Source organism: Gorilla gorilla, chromosome 16 (genome assembly GCF_029281585.2).
Source record: "Gorilla gorilla gorilla isolate KB3781 chromosome 16, NHGRI_mGorGor1-v2.1_pri, whole genome shotgun sequence".
Classification (NCBI taxonomy): Eukaryota; Metazoa; Chordata; class Mammalia; order Primates; family Hominidae; genus Gorilla; species Gorilla gorilla.
In genome coordinates, this window is record NC_073240.2 from 57487770 (window position 1) to 57509682 (window position 21913).

The following is a 21913-nucleotide window of genomic DNA, read 5'->3' on the forward strand; positions in this document are numbered from 1 at the left end:
AGAAAGAAGGAAAGAAGGTGACTTGATCTTTGTGTGGCTCAAGTAATAATAACAACAACAGTAATATTTACTTGTTTTGAGCAAACTAGAGAATTAATTGCTAGTATTGAGCTTTAACATTACTTCATTCCTTACATTCTACTATGTTATCGTCATTATAAATTATACAATATGATAAATATATAATTATAAAATAATTGTAATTAGTATACATTAACATTAGCTAACATTAAATGCATATATTATTTCACCTAATCCTCAAAAACTCCTATGAGGTAGACACTATCATCATCCCCTGTTTACAGCTGTGGAAATTTAGTTATACAGGGTAAGTACCTCGCCCAAAGTAACAAAACTTAGTAGAGGAGCAAGGATTCAAACCCAGGCACTTCTAAGGCTGAATATTTCAGACACAACTCTATTTGCCTCCACCAGGAATACTGGAATATTTGGAATACCAAATTACAGGGAGGCAGACTTCATCTCAATATAAGAACAAAACAATTAGCAGTTAAAATATCAAAAACTAAGATGAACTCTAGGTGAGAAAGATCACCAAAGAAAAATATGAAAAATTTAAACATTATGTGATTGAAAATGTTCACTTTCAAGATCCCTTCAAGAACCCTTCCAACCCTAAAATATTTCCGTCTAGTGGAGGTATGTAAATTTCTGCCTAGACTGAAAGATACGGAAGATTTTTCATTATTTCAGTAAAAAAAAAAAAAATTCTAATTAGAAATGTTGAATTACGAAACTTCATTTTTGAATTAGCAATAAAATATTTGATAATCAACCTGCTATATCCAAATATTTTCCAAGACCCTTCAAGTACAATATAATGAATGAAGCAGTTAGGCTGAAGCTCAACACTGAGAACAAAAGTCTTGAGTTAATTCAAAACAAGTATATTCTTTAAAAAAAAGTAACAGCCAATAATCTTAAATTAATTTCATTTTAATAAAGATGTTTGAGGGCTTAAATCAAAACTCCCAATGAAATCAACTGCTTCACAGACACAGATTCAGATCAAACATCTCAAATATTATAGCATCATGATAAATCAACTTTTTAGAATTTTAATGTTTTTGTAAATGCAAAATTCTTTTAATATAATATTAATACATAGAAAGGCTATGCTTCAACAGACTGCTTAAATCTACAATGAATCTAAATCAGTACAGTTATTAAAAGCTTTAATATGAAAGAAAAATTTTCACACAGGGTACAGGGAATATCTTCCTCTTCATCACTTCCTCTTCATCCAACTAAAATCTCCTGCAAATCTGATCTAGGTTGCAAACCACTTGCTCTAGTTACTGCTACCCACTTTGTCAGTCAAAACTGAGCTGAGCACAGCAGGGCAGCTACAGCATTATCTACTCCACAGTGCTTTGCTAAAAGCAAGTATCCACCTCAAGATCCCGAAAACCCTCCCAATAGCCAAATCAAATTACCTTTTCTTCATTTGCATTTTCCTTGCTTATCTTGCAGCTATTTTAACACCATTTCTTGAAATATCATGCTCAGTAATTTTCTATACACCAATAGTCCTGTGTACTCACCTACTCCTTTTTAACTCTTTAGAGATTCTCCAGATCACTTCCTCCTTAAATAATGTAAAAACAGGTTTTCCACAAAGTTTAGACCTCAGTCCCACATAAACTGTTCCCTAACAGCAGATCTAATAAATCCCATAGTCTCAGCTATCAATTCTCAACAGCAGCCTATAAGATCAGAAAATATTCACCTCTGCTACAGTCTGAATGTTTGTCTCTCAAAGCTCAGGTTGAAATTTGATCCCCAATGTTGCAGGTAGGGTAATGAGAGGTGTTTGGGTGGAAGAGACAAATCCCTCACGAATGGCTTGGTGCTGTCCTCACGGTAATGAGTGAGTTTTCAGTCTATTAGTTCCCACAGGAAATGGTTGTTTAAAAAACAAAAAAAAAAACAAAAAAAAAGCCTGGCACCTCCCTCCTCTTTCGCTTCCTCTCTTTCACCTTATAAATCACTACCCACACAGACTCCCTTTTGTTTTCTGCCATGAGTGGATGCAGCCTGAGGCCCTCACCAGAAGCCAAGCAGATGCTGGTACCACGCTACTTGCAGAAGCATGAGCCAAATAAACCTTTTTTCTTTATAAAATGCCCAAACTCAGGTATTTATTTATTTATAAGAACACAGACAGAGAAAGACACCCTGACATCTCATCTAAGTCCCAGTCCTTCCTCTTTTACTACTGAAAACTGCTATCTAGATATTTAAACGCACCTCAAATTCAGTACATGCACACCTTGGAGATATTGAGGGCTCTGTTCCAGACCACCACAATAAAGTGAATATTGCAATAAAGCAAGTCACATGCATTGTTTGGTTTCTCAGTGAATATAAAAGTTAGGTTTACAACTATAGTGTAGTCTAAATGTACAATAGCATTGTCTCTAAAAAACAACATATATACCTTAATAAAAACTACTTTATTGCTAAAAAAAAAAAAAAGATAAAGCTCATTTGAGCCTTCAGTGAGTCATAATCTTTTTGCTGGAGGAAGGTCCTGCCTCCATGTTAATGGCTGCTGACTAATCAGGGTAGTGGCTGGCTGAAGGTTGGGGTGGCTGTGGCAATTTCTTAAAATAAGACAATGAAGCTTGGCACATCCATTGACTTTTCCTTTTACAAAAGGTTTCTCGGTAGCATACGATGCTGTTTGATAGCATTTGATCCACAGTAGAACTTCTTTCCAAGTTGGAGTCAATCCTCTCAATCCTTGCTGGTGCTTTATCAACTAAGCTGGCGTAATACTCTAAATCCTTTGCTGTCATTTCAACAATGTTTACAGCATCTTCACCAGGAATAGGTTCCATCTCAAAAAAACTACTTTACTCATCCATAAGAAACAACTCCTCATTCATTCAAGTTTTATAATGAGATTACAGCACTTAGTCACATCTTCAGGCTCCACTTCTAAATCCGGCTCTCCTGCTACTCCCCATCACATCTGCAGTTACTTCCTCCAATGAAACCTTGAAACTCTCAAAGTCATCCATGAGGGCTGGAAAAAACTTCTTCCAAACTTCTGTTAAGGTTGATATTTTGACCTCCTCCATCAATCACAAATGATCTTAATTGGATCTAGAATGGTGACTCCTTTCCAGAAGGTTTTCAATTCACTTTACCCAGATCCATCAGAGAAAACATAATCTACAGCAGTTATACCCTTACAAAATGTTATTTCTTAAATATTAAGACTTCAACTGAAAGTTGAAATGACTCCTTGACCCATGGGCAGCAGAATGGATGTTATGTTAGCAAACATGAAAACAACACTAATCTTCTTGTACACTTCCATTAGAGCTCTTGGGTGACTAGATGCACTATCAATGAGCAGTAATATTTTGAAAGGAAAATTTTTTTCTGAGCAGTAGGTTTCAACAATAGGCTTAAATTTTCTGTAATTCACGTTGTAAACCACATTCACATCTGGTTCAGTAAACCAGATGTGCTGTCATCCAGGATTTGTGGTTCCATTTTTAAAGCATAGGCAGAGTAGATTTAGCATTTTTTGGGGGGGGGGGACAGAGTCTCGCTCCATTGCCCAGCCTTGAGTGCAGTGGCACCATCTAAACTCACTGCAACTTCTGCCACCCAGGTTCAAGTGATTCTTGTGCCTCAGCCTCCCGAATAACTGGGATTACAGGCATGCGCCACCACGCCTGGCTAATTTTTATATTTTTAGTAGAGACAGGGGTTTCACCATGTTAGCCAGGCTGGTCTCGAACTTCTAGCTCCTGACATCAAGTGATCCACCCACCTCCACCTCCCAAAGTGTTGCGATTACAGGCATGAGCCACCACATCTGGCAGATTTAGCACAATTCTTAAGGGCCCTAGGATTTTCACAATGGTAAATGAGTACTGGCTTCAACTTAAAAGTCACCAGCTTCATTAGCCCTTAACCAGAGAGTCGGCCTGTCCTTCAAAATTTGAAAGCCAGGCATGACTTCTCCTTTCTAGCTATGAAAGTCCTAGATGGTATCTTCTTCCAATAAATAGAAGTCTATTTAATCTATATAGAAAATCTATTGTTTAGTGTAGCCGCCTTCATAAATTATCTTAGGTAGATCTCCTGGATAACTTGCTGAAACTTCTGCATCAGTACCTGCTGCTTCATCTTATACTTTTATGTTATGGAGACACTGTCTCTCCTTAAACCTCATGAACTCATCTCTGTCAGCTTCAAGCTTTTCTTCTGCACCATCTTCACTCTCACAGCCTTCATAGATCTGAAGAGAGTAGGGTCTTGACCTCGAGCCTTTGGCTTAAGGGAATGTTGTGGCGGGTTTGATCTTCTAGCCAGACCATTACAACTTCCTCCATCTTAGCGATAATGCTGTTCCACTTTCTTATCATTCATGTGTTCAGTGGAGTAGCACTTTCAACTTTCTTCAAGAATGTTTCCTTCGCAATCACAACTTGACTGTTTGCGACAAGAGGCCTAGTATTTGGCCTACCTCTGCTTTCAACATGCCTTCCTCACTAAGCTTAATAATTTCTAGTTCTTTTTATTTAAAGTGAGAGATGTGCAAATCTTCCTTATACTTGAACACTTACAGGCCATTATAAAGTTATTAATTGGCCTAATTTCAATATTGCTATGTCTCAGGGAATAAGGAAGCCCATGGAGAGGAAACTAGGGAAGAGATGGCTGGTTGAGCAGTCAAAACACACACATTATTATATAAGTTTACCATTTTACATGAGTGCAGTTTGCAGTGCCCCAAAACAATTACAATAGTAACATTAAAGATCAGTGATCAGAAATCACCATAACAAATATAATAATTTAAAGTCTGAAATATTGCAAAAATTACAAAAATGTGACAGAGACAAGAAGTGCTCACGCTGTTGGAAAAATGGCTGAGATAGACTTGCTCAACATAGAGTTGCCACAAACCTTCAACTTGTAAAAATGCAATATCTGCAAACCACAACAAGTGAAGTAGAATAAAACAAGGTATGACTGTATTTCCAAAACTGAACATATCTTCCCCTGAAAAATTATGTCTACAGCATTATTCATAATAGCCAAAAAAGCAGAAACAAGCCAAATGTTCAACTAATAAATAAAATGTGGTGTGTCAATACAATGTAGCATTATTTAGCAATTTTTTAAAATGAAGTACTGATACATGCTACAACATGAAACTTTGAAAGTGAAAGAAGTCAGTCACACACTGTTTGATTCTATTTATATCTAATATTCAGAATAATGGGTAACAGGTTTCCTTTTGAGGAGCTGAAAATATTATGGAATTAGTGTTGACAGTTGTACAACACTATGAATGTACTAAATGCCAGTGAACCATATATTTTTAAATGGTGAAATTATATGAATCTTACCTTAAATTATAAAAGTTAGTTTTACTTTTGCATTTCCCTTTTTCTACTAAACTGCCATCCTTCTGATCTTGAATCCCTGGAGGTTTTTTTCAATGTCTCCCTCTTTTAATTATATCTAGTCAATTCCCCAATCCTATAGACTTCCTTCAAAATATTTCCCACACCATCCTTGCCTCTCCATTCACTCAATACTTGACCACGCCCATAGAACCTCACACCTAAAGTGAAACAGATTTACTTTATAAGATTCACTTTATATAGTTGCTCTTCAGCTTATGATGGGGTAATGATTAAACCCATCATAAGCTGAAAATATCGTAAGTTGAAAATGCATTCAATACACCTAACCTACCAAACATCACAGCTTAGTCTAACTTACCTTAAATGTGCTCAGAACCCTTACATTAGCCTGCGGTTGGGCAAAATCATCTGACAACACAGTATACTGTATGTTATCAGTTGTTTACCCTCATGATCATGTGGCTGACTGGTAGCTGCAACTTGCTGTTGCTGCCTAGTATCACAATATGGTATCATACGACATATCACTAGCCCGGAAAAAGATCAAAATTCAAAACTTGAAGTACAGTTTCTACTAAATGTATATTGCTGTCACACCATCATAAAGTCAAAAAAACTTAGGTTGAACCATCTTAACCTGGGGACTGTCTGTACTTGGTCTCTCAGCATCCAGATTTTTGCTTTCATCTCTTCAATAAAGAGCCCCCAAATTAACAATTTACTAAAATAATGCTTTCATTCTGTCATTTACCAATTCCAAATTGTTTAATAACTTTCCAACCTACGCAGAGCTCGGTTAGGTTATCCTAGTGCTAAAAGCTTCCAGGTGCAGTGAGGTGCAGAATAGGTCAAATGCTCTAAGGAGCCAGCACTTCTAACAGTTCTTGTCACTGCCAGCCTGTAAGGCTCACCTGCATTGTATAGCCCAAATAGAAGAGAACATGTAATTCTGAGATAAAAAGGCTGACGGTGAAGTGAGGGAAAACCAAGGCATCGTATCTTATAAAATGAATACACAGTATCTGGCACCCAGTGTTATTCCAATGAATAAAATGAACTTTTTCTAAGACTTGATTTCCTCATCTGTAAAGGATGATAACACCACCTTTTGCAAAGAAGTATTTGTTCTGATGATGGAATATGGTAACTGTGAACATACTTTATAATCTCTAAAACACTACAATAAAAGAAATCAAAGAATAGAAAGACATCTGTTGTGTATAACTTCTCAAATGAACAGACACTACAATGTAGTGTCACCGAAGTAGTGCCAATTTTCTTATTTACCTTTTTCTATTCAATAACGCTGTCAGATCTATTTTTTTTTCTCATGGAATGTAAGAAAGCTATTTCCATGTTGCATTTTGGTTATGAAGGCCTTTCTAGCAGCAGTCAGCAATCCTGTATAGTTGAGAGTCAGATAATCTTAAACCTTGAATAGGAAAAGCAGAGCAAGTAAAAAAACAAAGCAAGAGATACAACAGAGATTAGGATTATACCTAAAACCCCCAGGCCTCTCTCAAGCCCCTCCAGGCTTAGCTTCTTAGATTTGCCAAAGGTAACCCACAAAATAAGGAACGCACAGGAGTGAAGCCTAGAAGCAAGGGGCAAATTAGTTCATAGACTGATCATCTTTGCTTTGGTTAGTAGCCCTAGTCAAAATGCATATCAACTCAAAGGCATTCAGTTAATAATGTTAAAAAAAAAAAAAAATCCCAAACCTGATCAAAAAAAGATGTGTGGTTGACTAAACTTTAAGGATGGAATCTTTGCCTGGGAGTCCAGAAACCCCAAACCTGAGAAATTTTTTTCAATATGTATTCATTTACTTAAAGATAACAATAATGAAAGCAGCACATATTAATATATTTTTACAAAAAAAGCGTATTTCTCAAAACAAAAAATTTAAAGAGTGGTATTGTTTTGCATTTTTGCATACCTCATTAATATGTCTTAATAAAGACAGGTGGATTCTCTTACGACCTTCTGCATTCAACCTGTTGCACTACACGCTTCTGTTGAAGAAAATACAGCTTCACAGGAAAAGTACGTGGTAAAGGGAGGACCTAGCAGAATCCTTCGAAGAGTCTCAAGTCCAAGACCACATTTAGAGAACTACTGTACTAGATAAACACAAGTCAAATTCCTTTTAAAAAAAAGAAAGCTAAATTACTATACTAGCTGGTCAAAAATTTGTAAGTTACATACCAATCCAAAAAGTAAAGCAATAATTTTAAACTGTTGGGGAATATTCAGGTGATTAAAAAAAAAAAAAAACTAAGTATTTATCGAACATTAATTATGTGTAAGGCATTGTGTTTACAAACACAAAGAAGCAAAGCACACATCATCCCAAAAATTACTTTGGTTTCATCCTGTTATACAAAACCAGAAAAACAGGAATGTTTGCAATGAAAATGACTGAAATGAAATATTTTTTGGTGTAATCCATTTAAGCAAAAAGCCTAAATACAACGCCTGATGTGCCAGGGTTCCAATTAATAATTTTTTATTATGAAAGGTCTCTGAAGGTAAAGCTTGGAAGAAAGGTTTAAAAAAAAAATTGGTAACAACGAAAAAACTTTAGAACAGAAACCTCAAGGAACAACTTTCTAGGTACTGCCTGTATTCATTAGAGATGTATTAAAGTACAACAGGCTAAAAAAAAAAATACCTGTTGTGGAAGTAGAAGAGGCAGGTAGGTTTAATGTGTGTATTGGAGAGGGGTGGAACTCTAACTGTCCAAATTAACCATTAAAGTCCAGTATACTATCAGAGTCCAAAGGAAACTATTTTAGTTTTTTACTTTCTTTCTTGAGCAGTTCTTTTTAGAAAGACTGACATTTTATTATTCACATTGTTTCCTAGAGATCTTTAAACAAAGAAGGGAAAATTTACTTACTACTTTAAAATAGATTAAAAATCATTATATCTTATAATTATTATGTGGGTCTATAACAGAATCCTTTCATCAATCTAAAATACATTATGGGATGTTAGTGGCTTTATTTTTCCTACATCTTGAAATATTTTGCTAACTCCATCATTCTAGGTATTATTTCACCATTGTTCATCAATTAATCCCAACTATGCTAAAAAAATAATAGGACTGCCCAAAAGAATAATACAACAGTGAAATAAATCATGACTAATGCATTAGCCTTAATTGTTCTCATTTATTTTCCAGTTTTCTTATAGTTTTGCAAAAATATTGCATCAATTTTCAAAGACATATGGAAAACTGAAGACATTTTTGTAGTCTATGTCAGGGAGGGAAAACAATTCCTCTATCACCTTTGGTTCAGTATCTCATGGCCTGTAAATTAAACTATGAAAAGACAGATTCACAAGAGAAGAAGCATACAATTTTTGTTAATATTTACATGCACAGGAGTTCACAGAAAAGAAGTGAAACTCAAACAAGTGGTTAGACGTAGAGGCTTTTATACTATTTTAACCCCCCCAAAAAAGGGAACTTGGAATTTCAGGGACAATAAACCATGGGAAAGTGACTAGAAAAAATGGGAGAACTAATGGAAAATAACGGTTATTTTAGTAAAATTTGTTTATATAAACTCATCTCTGCCTTGACTCTCAATCTCAAGGGAAAAGAGTTGCTCTTCCCTCCCTGTTATAAGAAGGAAACTGGCTGGGCGTGGTGGCTCATGCCTGTAATCCCAGCACTTTGGGAGGCTGAGGTGGGTGGGTCACCTGAGGTCAGGAGTTCGAGACCAGCCTGGCCAACATGGCAAAACCCCGTCTCTACTAAAAATACAAAATTAGCCAGGCATGGTGGTGCACGCCTGTAGTTCCAGCTACTCGGGAGGCTGAGGCAGGAGAATCACTTGAACCCGGGAAGTGGAGGTTGCAGTGAGCTGAGATCATGCCATTGCATTCCAGCCTGGACAACAAGAGCAAGACACCGTCTCAAAAAGAAAAAAAAGAAAAAAGATAGAAATTAATGCCCTGGTACTACTAGGCAAATAAGGGGAGGGCACAGAACTCTTCCAGCATCTACTGACTCTCAACTGCCTTCAACTCAAAATAATCCTCATGCTTAAGTGGCAGATTCTGATCCCCTTCATCTGTTTCTAGTTTTCACTGAACACAATTAAGAACTCAGACTTTATTTTCTGCCCAAAATGGAAGAGAAGAAAATTAACAGAGGAAGGCATTTCACAACTATTAGACGAACCAGAAGATTAACACAAAGATAGACAGCAGCACTTTAGACCCTTAATGATGGTAGTGAAAATGACTTTATAAGGGAAATCTCAGACTGAGTCCTCGGATGAGTTACTTTAGATAAATTCCCTCAAACTTAATCAATGAGAGAACAACGTATTTCTAAAAACAAAAAGGAAATAAGGCATTCTCATCCAGTTTTCACACAATGTTTTTACATTAAGAATATGGACCATGCTGTTCTGCTCAAAGAAAACGTGACAGTCTTTCATCCCTTACAAGTGTGTGCTAAAATTTTACTTAATACATTTTTTTTTTTTAAGAGACAGGGTCTCACTCTGTCACCCAGGCTGGAGTGCAGTGACACAATTGCAGCTTACCGCAACCCAGACCTGCAGCGATCCTCCCACCTCAGCCTCCCAAGTACCTGGGACCACAGGCACATGCCACTACACTCGGCTAATTTTTTATTTTTTGTAGAGACAAGGTCTTCTTATGTTGCCCAGGCTGGTCTCAAACTCCTAGGCTCAAGCAATGCTGCCTTGGCCTCCCAAAGTGCTGGGATTACAGGCATAAGCCACCACACCCGGCCTTGATACAACGCTTAAGTGCCCAAGTATTGAATGCAGGGGTATGCAAAGGTGACTGGAAGGAAATAGAAAATATAGACATTTTAAAAAATTCATTGGATTGATCATTCTAATTAGTTGTTTATAAATCTGAAATTGAAAATATCTTGCAATTGTGGAGCAAAGATGGCCGTCCTGTCTTCAACAAAATTATGAACCATCAAAGGTTTCAAAAATTCTTCCAGTATTGCATTTTGATGATGTACATGCAAAAAGACAACCCAGAAGGAATGACAAGCAAGAACCTATCAGGGAAGCATTTGAAATTTAGAATCAGTATTTATAAGACAAATAGTTCCAGGGTCATGTATGAAAGTTGCTAAGTACAGACAGTCTTCAACTTAAGACGGTTCAACTTACAACGATTTTTCAACTTTATAATGGTGTGAAAGTGCATTCATTACTTCCAGTACTCATACAACCACTCTGTTTTTCACTTTCAGTACAGTACTCAATAAACTACATGAGATATTCAACACTTTATTATTAAAAAATAAGCTTTGAGTTAGATGATGTTGCCCAACTGTAGACTAATATAAATGTTCTGTGCATATTTGAGGTAGGCTAAGCCAAGCTACGATGTTCAGTATGTTAGGTGTATTAAACGCATTTTCAACTCATGATACTTTCAACTAATGATGGGTTTATCAAGGATGTAACCTATCGTAATTCAAGGAGCATCTATAGTTAATTCCATTCAGATGATGTTGCCCATTTCAGGTAGAAATACCTTCAAAAGGTGAAAAACATGAAATGAAAATCTGAGCAACAGGTGACAATGAAATATGATAAGCTTGGACAATGCAGATCTACACAGAGATTTGGAAAAGGCATGAAAGTAGAATCAAGATTGATATATACGAAATGACAGAAAAATTTCAAAATTCTGTCAGACATATAACTTGTGACAAATTTTTTACAAATTTAGACTTGGCTGAATATTATACAGCATCAAACTCTCCTTAGTTGGCACTGTTAGGAAGAACAGCATTGAACTTCTGTGAATTTTCACAAATGGAAAAGCAAAAGAAGTCAACTGCACAAAATCTGGATTTCGAATATAATTCATGATTCTTATTGTCCTAAGGAAAACTATACCTACTCTTCTCAGCTCAGTGCATTCTCAACCACCAATGAATTTTAAAATCCTTGCATAAATTAATCTGAAGTGATCTGTATTACAAAAAGACTACAGGAGTGACACATTCAAAAAGTGGGTCAGAAACAATACTTGGAAGAGAATGACTTGAAGATGGCTTATGACTGATATTAGTTCAGAGTATATTTTCATTATATGGGAAAAGCTTCAGTTACAAAACCGTAAGTTACCAAGAAGAAATTCCTCATGCAACTAGGAAAATAACTTGCAGAAAATAGGAAGGGAATGTTGTCTTACCCTCTAACTACAATGATTTCTGCACAGATCTGAAAATGGGAAGAAAGGAAGATGTTCTTTGTACAGATACAGAAACTCAAAAAGAAAAAAATGTGTGTTATAATGGGAATGTTTATGCAAAGCGTTCAAATGTGATGTATATTTGTTGTAGGAGTGTTATGTAATTAAATGCATGAAATAGATTTTTTGTTTTTTTATTTTTCTAAGTACACACAAAGATATCTGCTATATTTAAATTCTTATTAAAAGCTCCAATAAGTTGTTTTACATTACGCTTTATTTTTACTCCTATAAATTATACATAATAACTTAAAATGCAAAAAAAACCAGTCCCTTTTGACCCAGATGATAGTGATAATTATACACTTTTCCTCGTATACTGAGGGTTAAGAGAATCCTTAAAATTGCTCTGGAGAAATAAATCAAAATTCTAAACATACAATTTTTGATATAAGGCACTGAGTAAATCAAGTCATTATTTAAATCACTATTTAAAGCAATCTGAAAATTCAAAGTTTTTAATTCCTTTCTAAAGCAAGAAAAAAACTATTCAGGATTTATATATTTAATCAGTGAATATGTCATAAGTATTCCTCATCTTCCAAAACTTGCTTTTGGAATAACAAAATATGTTGTCAATAGAAATATCCAATTTCCTGTCACCTAAAACTACAGTTGACTTTTCATTTGTGAAAACTGCTATTTCAGTGAGCCAATGCTGATTAATAGAACACTGGAATGAAAAAGGACTGGATTAGTAGCCTAACTGGACAGATGTTCCAGTTGAAGCACTTGCAATCCTCCAACATCAAACTACTTCAGAACTTTTCTATTTACCATAGCTTACTACGGCTAAAATGGTCCTAAGCAAACTTTCAAAGAAGGCAAAGCTTTCTGACATCTACTTTCTGCCTCCTCTCTCCTAGTCTCCCTAGGCTCTGATGCGAACACATAGAAGCATTCCAAGTTTCCTAAAGTAGATGGGTTAGTATTTCCTCCAGAATTGTCTCCACTTCTCCTTCTTCCTAACTTCCAAAGCCATACCTAAACGACTGCTCCCAACTGTGTTTATCAGATTACTGCAGGTAAATTCCTACCAACTACTAATGCCAAAATATCACACCACAAATGACTTGCTAATTGCAGAAGGAAATGCTTACAATGGAAAGATAGCTTGTCACCACCTTATCTAAGAGATCAAATTTAGGATTATTAATAAGACAAGCCTACTTTATGTGCCTTTGGATGTTGTATGCAATGAAGCATACTGCATGGCTTATGAAGTATTCCTGTCAAAAAAATATTAAACCTAAATATATTCAAGCCTTTAGACCCAATTCCAAGTTTAGAGAAAACACGATAGGGGGAACAAATTTAAACACTATGAGGAGGAACTATCACTAAAACATGGAATATGGGTTATTCTGAAAGACTACAGACCAGGTCTCTTCAAAAGGTCAATGTCGCCTAGTGCTGTGGCTCACATCTGTAATCCCAGCACTTTGGGAGGCCAAGGCAGGTGGATCACTTGAACCCAGGAGTTTGACACCAGCCTAGGTAACACGGCAAAACCCCATCTCTACAAAAAATACAAAAATTAGCTGAGTCTGGTGGCGTGCTCCTGGGTTCCCAGCTACTCAGGAGGCTGAGGTGGGAGGATGGCTTGAGCCCAGGAAGGAGGTCAAGGATGCAGTGAGCCAAGACTGCTCCACAGCGCTCCATCCTGGGACACAGAGCAAGTACCTATCTCAAAAAAAAAAAAAGACTGAAAGGGAATTTTGAAGAAATGGGGGGAAATGTGAATATATACTACACCACATGTTAGATTTTAAGGAATATTCTTCACTTTCTTAAGTGTGATTGCGGTATTGTTACACAGAAAAATGGCCTTGATCTCTTACAAAATACATACTGACACACATACAGCATTTAGGGCTAAACTGTCATATCCGTAATGCACTTTGAAACGTTCAGAAAACAGAATGTGAGATAAGTGGAAAAACGCAAATATGGCAAAAAGGTAGCGTTAAAACTAGGTGTTCAAATGGGCTATTTAACTTTCCAATATTTTCGAAAAAAATAGCAAGTTGCAAAGTTAAGAAATTAACTCGAAAATAAAAATATAAAAGCCAGGCTAGATGGTGCACACCTGTAATCCCAGCTACTGAGGCTGAGGTGAGAGGTCAGCTTGAGCCCAGGAGTCTGAGACCAGCCTGGGCAACATAACACCCGCATTTCAAAAGTAAAGTATACAAATATCAACGAAAGGGCAATTGAGTAATATTTCTTAAAATCTTTAAGTGAGCCTCCTTGCCTATTCTCATCTACCTCATTCCCACAAAAATGGTATATACTAGAGTTGAGCACCGGAGAAGGAGTCAGAAGACCTAAGGTTCTATTAATATTATTGGCCTTGGCTCTTCCTAGTCAGTGACCTCATTAAAGTCCTCTCCCTGAGGCTCTGTTTCCTCGCCTGCAAAATGATTCCAGCAACCCAGACCACTTCAAAAGGGGCTAAGAGATACAAATCAGGGGTTATCAACGAAAGGCACAAAAGCAAGACACAATTACAACAGTATGTGTAGTGATGTTAAAACATCAAGAGGCACACAGCCCTAACAACGGTATAAACAAACCAGTGCCTTCCCTGGTTAAGTTTCTGCGTGGAGACAGCTGGAGTTGGCACAGCAGTCCCCCAAAGCAGGACACCTTACAGATGCTAAGAGGCAGCTTTTGTGCTTTAAAACTGTCCTTCTAGCGTTCCATTTTATGTTTCATGGCACTAAAAAAGACAAATTCTGTCCAAACCTGAAAATAAAGCCAAATATTTAAGATGATAGATTTTTTTTTTTTTTTTAACAAATCTTCGCAAACAAAGGCCTTTGGCCAAAGGTCTCCCGTGCTTGCAGAAGCGGGTTCACCTTGACGTTTTTCCTCTCCAGCAGATTTCTCCTTAAAAGCGTTAAAACTTGAGATAAGTTGGGAGGAATTCCTTCCATCGCTGGAGCAGGCTAAAACCTCAGAGTGAGATCATTCTTTCCGTCTCAGTAAGTGAACCTTGCAAAGCTCAGAAAATTTTGTCTCCAACTCCACGTTTCTCCTCAGGGCCCTTCTTCTGTAGACAATAACGGGAATTCTATGGCAGAGGAGGGGAGGTCCCTTTGACAAAAATGAGGGTGCAAACGTGGAACGACCGGTCATCTGGGCAAAATGAGGGGCCCTGTGCCTGCAAATCCCGAATCCCCTTTGGTCTCCTTTCCTACGACTGAAGAGACACGGGGGTGGGCTGTGGTGTGAGGAGCATGGGTCTTGGCCAAACATCGGCACAAAATGTACCAAAGGGAGTTGCCTCCAGAGAGAAAAGCCAAAACCAGGCTGGGGACAAACAGGCGCACACGCCTGGGAGAGGAGGTGGCGGAGGAGCAGAAGGCGGCGGCCTGCGCGGCCCAGGCCTGCAGCAGCCGAGGCGGTTGCCGCGTCGCGCCAGGATCCCTCCTCCCCCGCCTGGGCCGACACAAGATGGCGGTCCGGCCGCCGCCGCGCAGCCGGTCTCCTCCCCCGCGCTCTGGGCGCTCCCGACGACCCGCGCCGGCCTCAAGACCCCCAGTCCAGCGCCCCCGGAGTGAGGCGGCGCAGGCCGCGCGGGAGGGCCTCTGCCTGCTGCAGCGCAGGGCGGGCGGGGGCGGGGGGCGCTTACCGTGAGCGGAGCGGATCGGCCTGACTGGAGCCCTGAGGAGGAGGAGAAAGAGGAGGAGGAAAAGGAGGAGCACGAAAAACTACACTGCGGCGACGGCGGCGGCTCCCATTGCGGAGCTGGCAGCCGAGCCGTGGAAAGGGGGGGGCTCTCGTGCAGCCGGCGCGCTGCCTCATGGGTAGGCTCCGGGTCAGCCTCCCCGTGTCCGAGCTCCCTGTCTTCTCGCCGACGCGGGAGGCGGGCACCGGCATGTGCGCCGCGTCGCGGGCCCTCGAAGACCCACGCGCCGGTCGGGGGCGAGGGCCAAGGCCCTGCCCCCATGTGGGTGCGAGCTCCTGTCTGGTGTGGCCGGGAGGCAGCCCCAAAATCCGGACTGCTCGGAATTTGCAGGCGAGGAGCCGTGCGTTCCGGGCCCTCCGCGTGTGTAACGACCCCCAGTCCGTTGGCTTGGAAAGTGAAAAAAGGTCATGGGATACAGCCGCCGTTCGAAAGAAGCAAGGGGCCTGCGGGTCGAAGACTAAACCAGAAGAGAAAAAGGAATAGTCCGTTTCTTTAAATAACGAGCTGATTTTACCAAGTCTGTTTTAAGTGTGTGGTTTTGCTTGCGTCCCCTGTCGTAGTCAAATACGAAGAGACGAATCTGTACATTTAGTGTTTTATTTGGGACACAGGAATTGCAAGTTCAGGTTATTTACACATACAGGGTGGTCTTCAGTATGTCAGAAGAACAAAGAGGAGTTAGGGGGTTTTATTTTTTTAAAAAAGTTATCGTTTTTCTAGAAAGTTCGTTGACATTTAGTAAAGTTTTGGGTAGCTGGTTAGTTCTGATTGGTGAGGGAAGGGGGTTGGTAAAGCTTGCCCTACAGCTGCAGCAGGTTCTTTGAGAAGCTAAAACCTGAAGATAAAACCTGTTTCAGGTTACAGCAGGCGGTTTCAGCAGCCAGGCTTGCTGAGAATTCCATTCTTAGAGCAATGTTATGTGCTCTGAGGGCTTCCCCCGGCACTGGCTTATCCATTCTTTAGTTGGCTATGACAAGAGTGACCCAATTCGAATGATTAACTTGCACACTCTAATTCCTAACTGCCATCTGCATGTTAACCTGTAGTAGCATTTTTTAAAGTTTGACAACGAGAAGTATAAGAAATTTACAAGAAGAACACTTGCCAAGATACTGCTTGCGTAAATACTTGCTAAAGGTTGTACTCTGATCTGTAAGGAAAGTTTCCTAAACTGATTGTCTTCTCAAGAGCAATGGCATTACTGGTGCAGCTTGTGAGTGACTAAGACTTGAAGTCTTGCCTGTTAGGATCCATAACAGACACCCCGTTCAATCACTGAATCTTGCTAATTCGTCTTCCTATTTGAATTCAGTTTCTTCTCTCTCATCTGGCTTTCCCCAGTTTTTCTCAAGTGTTTATCATTACTGTAGTCTCCATATTGATTACTGCCCCCAAATTAGTCTTCCCCAAAGACCACCTGGATCACTCCTACAGATCTGGTGTACTTGGAGGTAACCATGACCTATCCTTCTCCCACATGGGCCTGGGATCATCTACCCAGCTTTCCCTTTCCTGCTGGCCCTGAAAATAAACTTTACAGGAAAAGACAGAAAATAATCAAAACAGCAAACATGGAAAGTTTAAAAATTGCAAAATCTTGGAACATTCTTAAGACATCGTTTTTCAAATGTCCCTAAAGGTTAGCAAAGCATGCTACAGTGTCAGGCGAAATTACAACAAATTTAAAGATCTCGGTTGGCTTTATTGCAATTCTAGATTCAGGCACCACTTCATTCCGTAAAACAGAATAGGTGTTCCCATGAATGGGGCAGATGTGGTTGGCTTTATAGACAGAAAATGGGCTGAAGAAAGAAGAAACAACAAAAAACAAGTTGGTCATTTCAAAGTTACTTTCCTTGTAAGGTGGGGCAGTGAGACAGAATAATAGAAAGAAAATTGATTGGTTAATACCAGGTTACTCCAGATTACTATTGTAAGAACAACAGCAGCCAGGTGTGGTGGTGTGTACCTGTAGTCCCAGCTACTGAGGAGGCTGAGGCAAGAGGATTCCTTCAGTCCAGGAGTTCAAGGCTGCAATGAGCCATGATCCTGCCACTGCAGTCCAGCCTGAGCAACAGATCAAGACCTTGTCTCAAAAACAAACAAAAACGACTTAAAACAGGGAACTTCATTATCATGGGGATTGAAGGTTTAAACTGGCCTGTTTGGGAAATTAGGCTGTTATCTCTCTCCTGATTTCTCAGAAGGCCACATAACAACTCAGTTTCAGTTTTGTGAGCATGGGTAACTCCATGTTGGTTTTTAGTCTAGTCTGCTGGGGCTTAGTGCAGGAGTTTGGTCCAAAATAATGGCATCCTCATAAAAAGGAATGAAATAATGGCAGTTGCAGCAACCTGGATGGAATTGGAGGCCATTGTTCTAAGTGAAGTAACTCAGGAATGGAAAACCAAACATTGTATGTTCTCATAAGTGGGAGCTATGTTGTAAGGATGCAAAGACATAGTAATGATAGAGTGGACTTTGGGGACTCCGGGGAGAGCGTGAGAGGGGAGTGAGGAATAAAAGACTATACATTGGGTAGAGTGTATACTGCTCGGGTGATGGGTGCTCCATAATCTCAGAAATCACCACTAAAGAACGTATTCATGTAACCAGACACCACCTGTTCTCCAAAAACCTATGAAAATAAAAAGTAAAAATAATAAAATGATGGCATCCTGTTATTTTTATTTATAACAGGATGAAAGAGAAGATTGCACTCTGTATTCTAGAGTCTAGTCCTCACTTTGTAGAGACAAAAGCTCAATGTTGCCAGTCTCCAGAACTAATTTGAATCCTGGGGGATGATTCGTACCAACCAAACTTACTGAGACTGATGTGTAAACCAAAATTGCAATTATTTTTTGTTGTTGTTCATGAAAAACACAACTGCCATGGAGTCCAAAAAGCTGGTTAACGTATTTTCATTCAAAGGAACGTTTACATGAGAGGCCAAATTACAAAAGATGACTCATGAGTCTAGAATCAGCACACAGGAAGTTATTTGGATGATTGTGACATCGTCCTTCAAACTTCTGACATCATACGCCCTTGGCCTCTAGAACGCCGTTCTTTTGGTTCTCCTGACTTACGGTCTGAGCTTTCCCGTCATTTTTTACGAGCTTCTCTGACTTGCATTCTCAGCCTGTTTTACATGTTACACACTTGCTATAGATATCCTCACAGTACTCATTCTCCTTAAGTGAGATTATGCTCCACATCCTTACCTGAATTATTGCAGTGAATATGGGTGATCTCCCAGCTTTCATTCCACAATTACTTTGTGTTCATCCATGCAATTTGGACAGACGTAATACACCGCACAGCAGGTCCAAGAATTGTCCAACTGGCCAAAAGTTATCAGAGTTACCCTCACCCTTTGAACTAGTTTTTGTTGCAGAGGCCAATCCAGAGGGAAGCCTAGGATTTTTGTTTTATTACAGAGAATACAGAAGTTCTTTTTTTTCTCTGAATGGTATGGCATTCAAATGTAAATACTGGAAGAGCTACATTCTCCCTCTTTTTTTTTTTCTTTGCTACTAAGTAGAGCCAACTGAAAATAAAGCCAACACGTGAAGGAGGAATGGCTGGGAGAATCAATCATAGGGAAAGGAAGCCAATCCCTGAGAGAATCATAAACCTTCAAATAAAACATCACCGGAACCCATACTGCCTCTAGACTTTTCTGGTTTATGAGCTAATAAATTCCCTTTGTTGTTTAAGCTGAAGGGATCCAGAATAAGCCATTGTGGCATAAAAATTATTTTGAGCTGAATATGTTTATGTTCCTGAAATCCCTTATCTACCTAAAAGCAGAGCCTTTCAAAAGAACCCAAAAGAACTCAATTGTTATAAATTCCCTCCAGGGAGCAACCAAGGAAGATTGAGTCACCGTCAGAGACTGTGAGAATGTCACCACATCTAAACAGACATTGTCAAAACAACTATGATATCTCCCATCTATTCTCCAAAGGGCCCATTTATCTTTCCCAAAAGTCGTTTCCATAAGTGCCCTTTCTGCTCCTTCCCCTTCTAAGAAGTCATTTGTTTTCCCATAAGTGCTTTTCTCCCCCTCCCCTTCAGGGAAGTATATCAGTCTCTAAGCCCCAAATTCTAACCACCCTCTGGAGTCAACACTTCCTTGTGATCTCCTTACGTACATATGTGATTAAAATCTGTCTTCTCTTGTCCTTTGTCAGTTTATTCACAGGCCCCCAATTATAGAACCTCAAAAAGTAGAAGAAAAGTTTTTCCTCCCCCACAAGGCCAATTTGAGTTGAATTTTCTCTTACCTGCAACTGAAATCATCGTTAAGTGTGACCGAGATAATGATACATATTCACCATCTTATTTTCCTCTTTGCACCCAGGAAACCTATGTTTCCCAGCTTCCTTACCTTTTATATTGGGCTGTGTAACTAATTCTGGACAGTGGAATGTAAACAGAAGCAGTGACCCTCCCATGCAAGCCTGACCTTAAAACTTCCAGTAATTTATAGTTCCTATTTGTTTTTCACACACCAGTCAGCTAGATACAGAAAACTCTGAGAAGCTGGGGGATGGCAGCAACATTATATAGAAGGACTCTGGGTTTCTTAAAAATTGCATCAACACACTGATCCTCACTGGACTGATTGGAGCAAAAAATAAACCTTTATTGGTTTAAGACCCTGAGATTTGAGGGTGGTTTGTTGCAATAGCTCAAATCATTAACTCTGATTAATAATAGTGATGGCCTACAATGACAAAGACTAAAATGTGTGTCATTAGCTTAGCACAGCAATCAGGTGGGAATTGAGGAAATAGATGTAGGAGGGTGGACAGCTGAAGGTTCACTTTAGGCAGTGGCTAAACTCTTGCTTACAATATCTCACAAGGCAGATTCGTATCTACATAACTTGTAGAGCTAAGGGAAGAGTTCAGAAAGCAATATTAATGGTAGATGTTGGTGATTTTTGATATTTTTAGCAAGATATTATCAGGAGATTAGCATAGAACAGAATTAACCAGTTTATTGTTGGGGGCGAAGGAAATTTTTCACATCTGAAGGTTTGAGTCTGCTGAAATTACCAACCATAGAGAGAATAACAGGAGAAAAGGCATACAAAGGTATTCACATGGTACTGTGCACAGGAGTCATACAAAACATAAGACTCAAAGAAGGGCCAGACAGTTGACACTCAAGTACCCTCTTCATAGCGGAGAAGAAAATAGAAGACATAAGCAATTTTGAGGGGTAGCAAATGATTTTCAGAAGACGTGAATGAGCTCAAACAACAGACAATGGTCTGGGACAAAGTTTTCTGAGCTCTGAGGGAGGTGGCAACAAGTTGAAGGAAGGTGAGGGGCAATAGAACACCAATAGAATAGGTGTTCCCATGAATGGAACAGATGTGGTTCACTTTATAGACAGATAAAGGACTGAAGAAAGAAGAAACAACAAAAAACAAGTTGGTCATTTCAAAGTTACTTTCCTTGTAAGGTGGGGCACTGAGACAGAATAATAGAAAGAAAACTGATTGGTTAATATCAGGTTACTTCAGGTTACTATTGTAAGAACAGCAGCAGCCAGGTGTGGTGGTATGTACCTGTAGTCCCAGCTACTGAGGAGGCTGAGGCGGGAGTATTCCTTCAGTCCAGGAGTTCAAGGCTGCAGTGAGCCATGATCCTGCCACTACATTCCAGCCTGAGCAACGGAAATGAACAAAGACGGTCTTCTTATGCAGATAAAGTCTCCCAGGTAATCTCAGTTGCCCTGAGAAGAATAGAGGAACAGTCTGTCTGGGCATGATGATGACTTTTAGTCTTTTCTCTTCTCCTTATGGTTAATCTTCACTGGTTATTTGATGAGATTCCTAGGGAGGAGGCTTTAGAACAATTGCATTTCTTTTGAAAAAAGTTTTCTTCTGAAAGATAAGGGAACTTCCAGGGAGAGCCTCTCCCTGTGTTTGGGGGTTGCGAGGACAGAAGAAGTTTAGAAAGTCCTTTATTCTGAGGCAACTTCTAAGCGTTTCCAAGTTTCTTTAATTCAGAAGTGCTCAGCACACCCCAAAGCACCATACTTTGAGGTATCGTTCTCTGAGCCCTAACATTACAAACAGAAATGAAAGGGAATAGAGAGAGTCCACCAATGGGGGACTTTGCAGGGTTGGAAAACACTACTTCTTCTACGTTCCAAACAGAGATGTGACTTTCAAAGGCTTTGAGCAAGGAAGCACCAGTAGAATCTGAACAAAGTGACTTGCACTTAGGAAAAGATCAGATTACATATGTTTCAGATAGCACCTATTATTTCAGATAGCCTCAAAGTAAAGGCCATTAAATTGAAAAAGAAAAATTTAGTCAAAAAAGCAGAGAAATAGTCAGCTTTTAGAACTATGCCTCCAGAATAAATACTGTTGATGCTTCAGTATTTAAAGGTAGGTGATATTCATCTACCTTTTTTGAGTGTTCCCATTACCTAAAGTTTCACTGTGCTTCTATTTCAACAGCTGGGATCTGCAACTCTTTTTCACAGGACTGTCCTTAGG

The 21913-nt window shown here is 39.2% G+C and overlaps 1 protein-coding gene across 9 annotated transcripts in view; it reads right to left on the reverse strand.

Annotated features, from left to right (window-relative positions):
• ZNF280D (zinc finger protein 280D) overlaps positions 1 to 15696 on the reverse strand; it is a 102280-nt gene extending 86584 nt beyond the window's left edge. For 2 of the 9 annotated variants that reach the window (XR_010131179.1, XM_055364025.2), the window contains exon 1: positions 15328 to 15600. Coding sequence is in view for 3 of the 9 variants with exons in the window: in XM_055364025.2 (XP_055220000.2) it covers positions 15328 to 15575 (248 nt within the window). In the remaining 6 variants the exon portion in view is untranslated. Of the gene's footprint in view, positions 1 to 6707; positions 7075 to 15327 lie in introns of those variants that run through there. The other 7 variants (XM_055364012.2, XM_063699014.1, XM_063699012.1 and 4 more) reach the window with 7 other exon arrangements.
• Positions 15697 to 21913: the final 6217 nt, after the last annotated feature.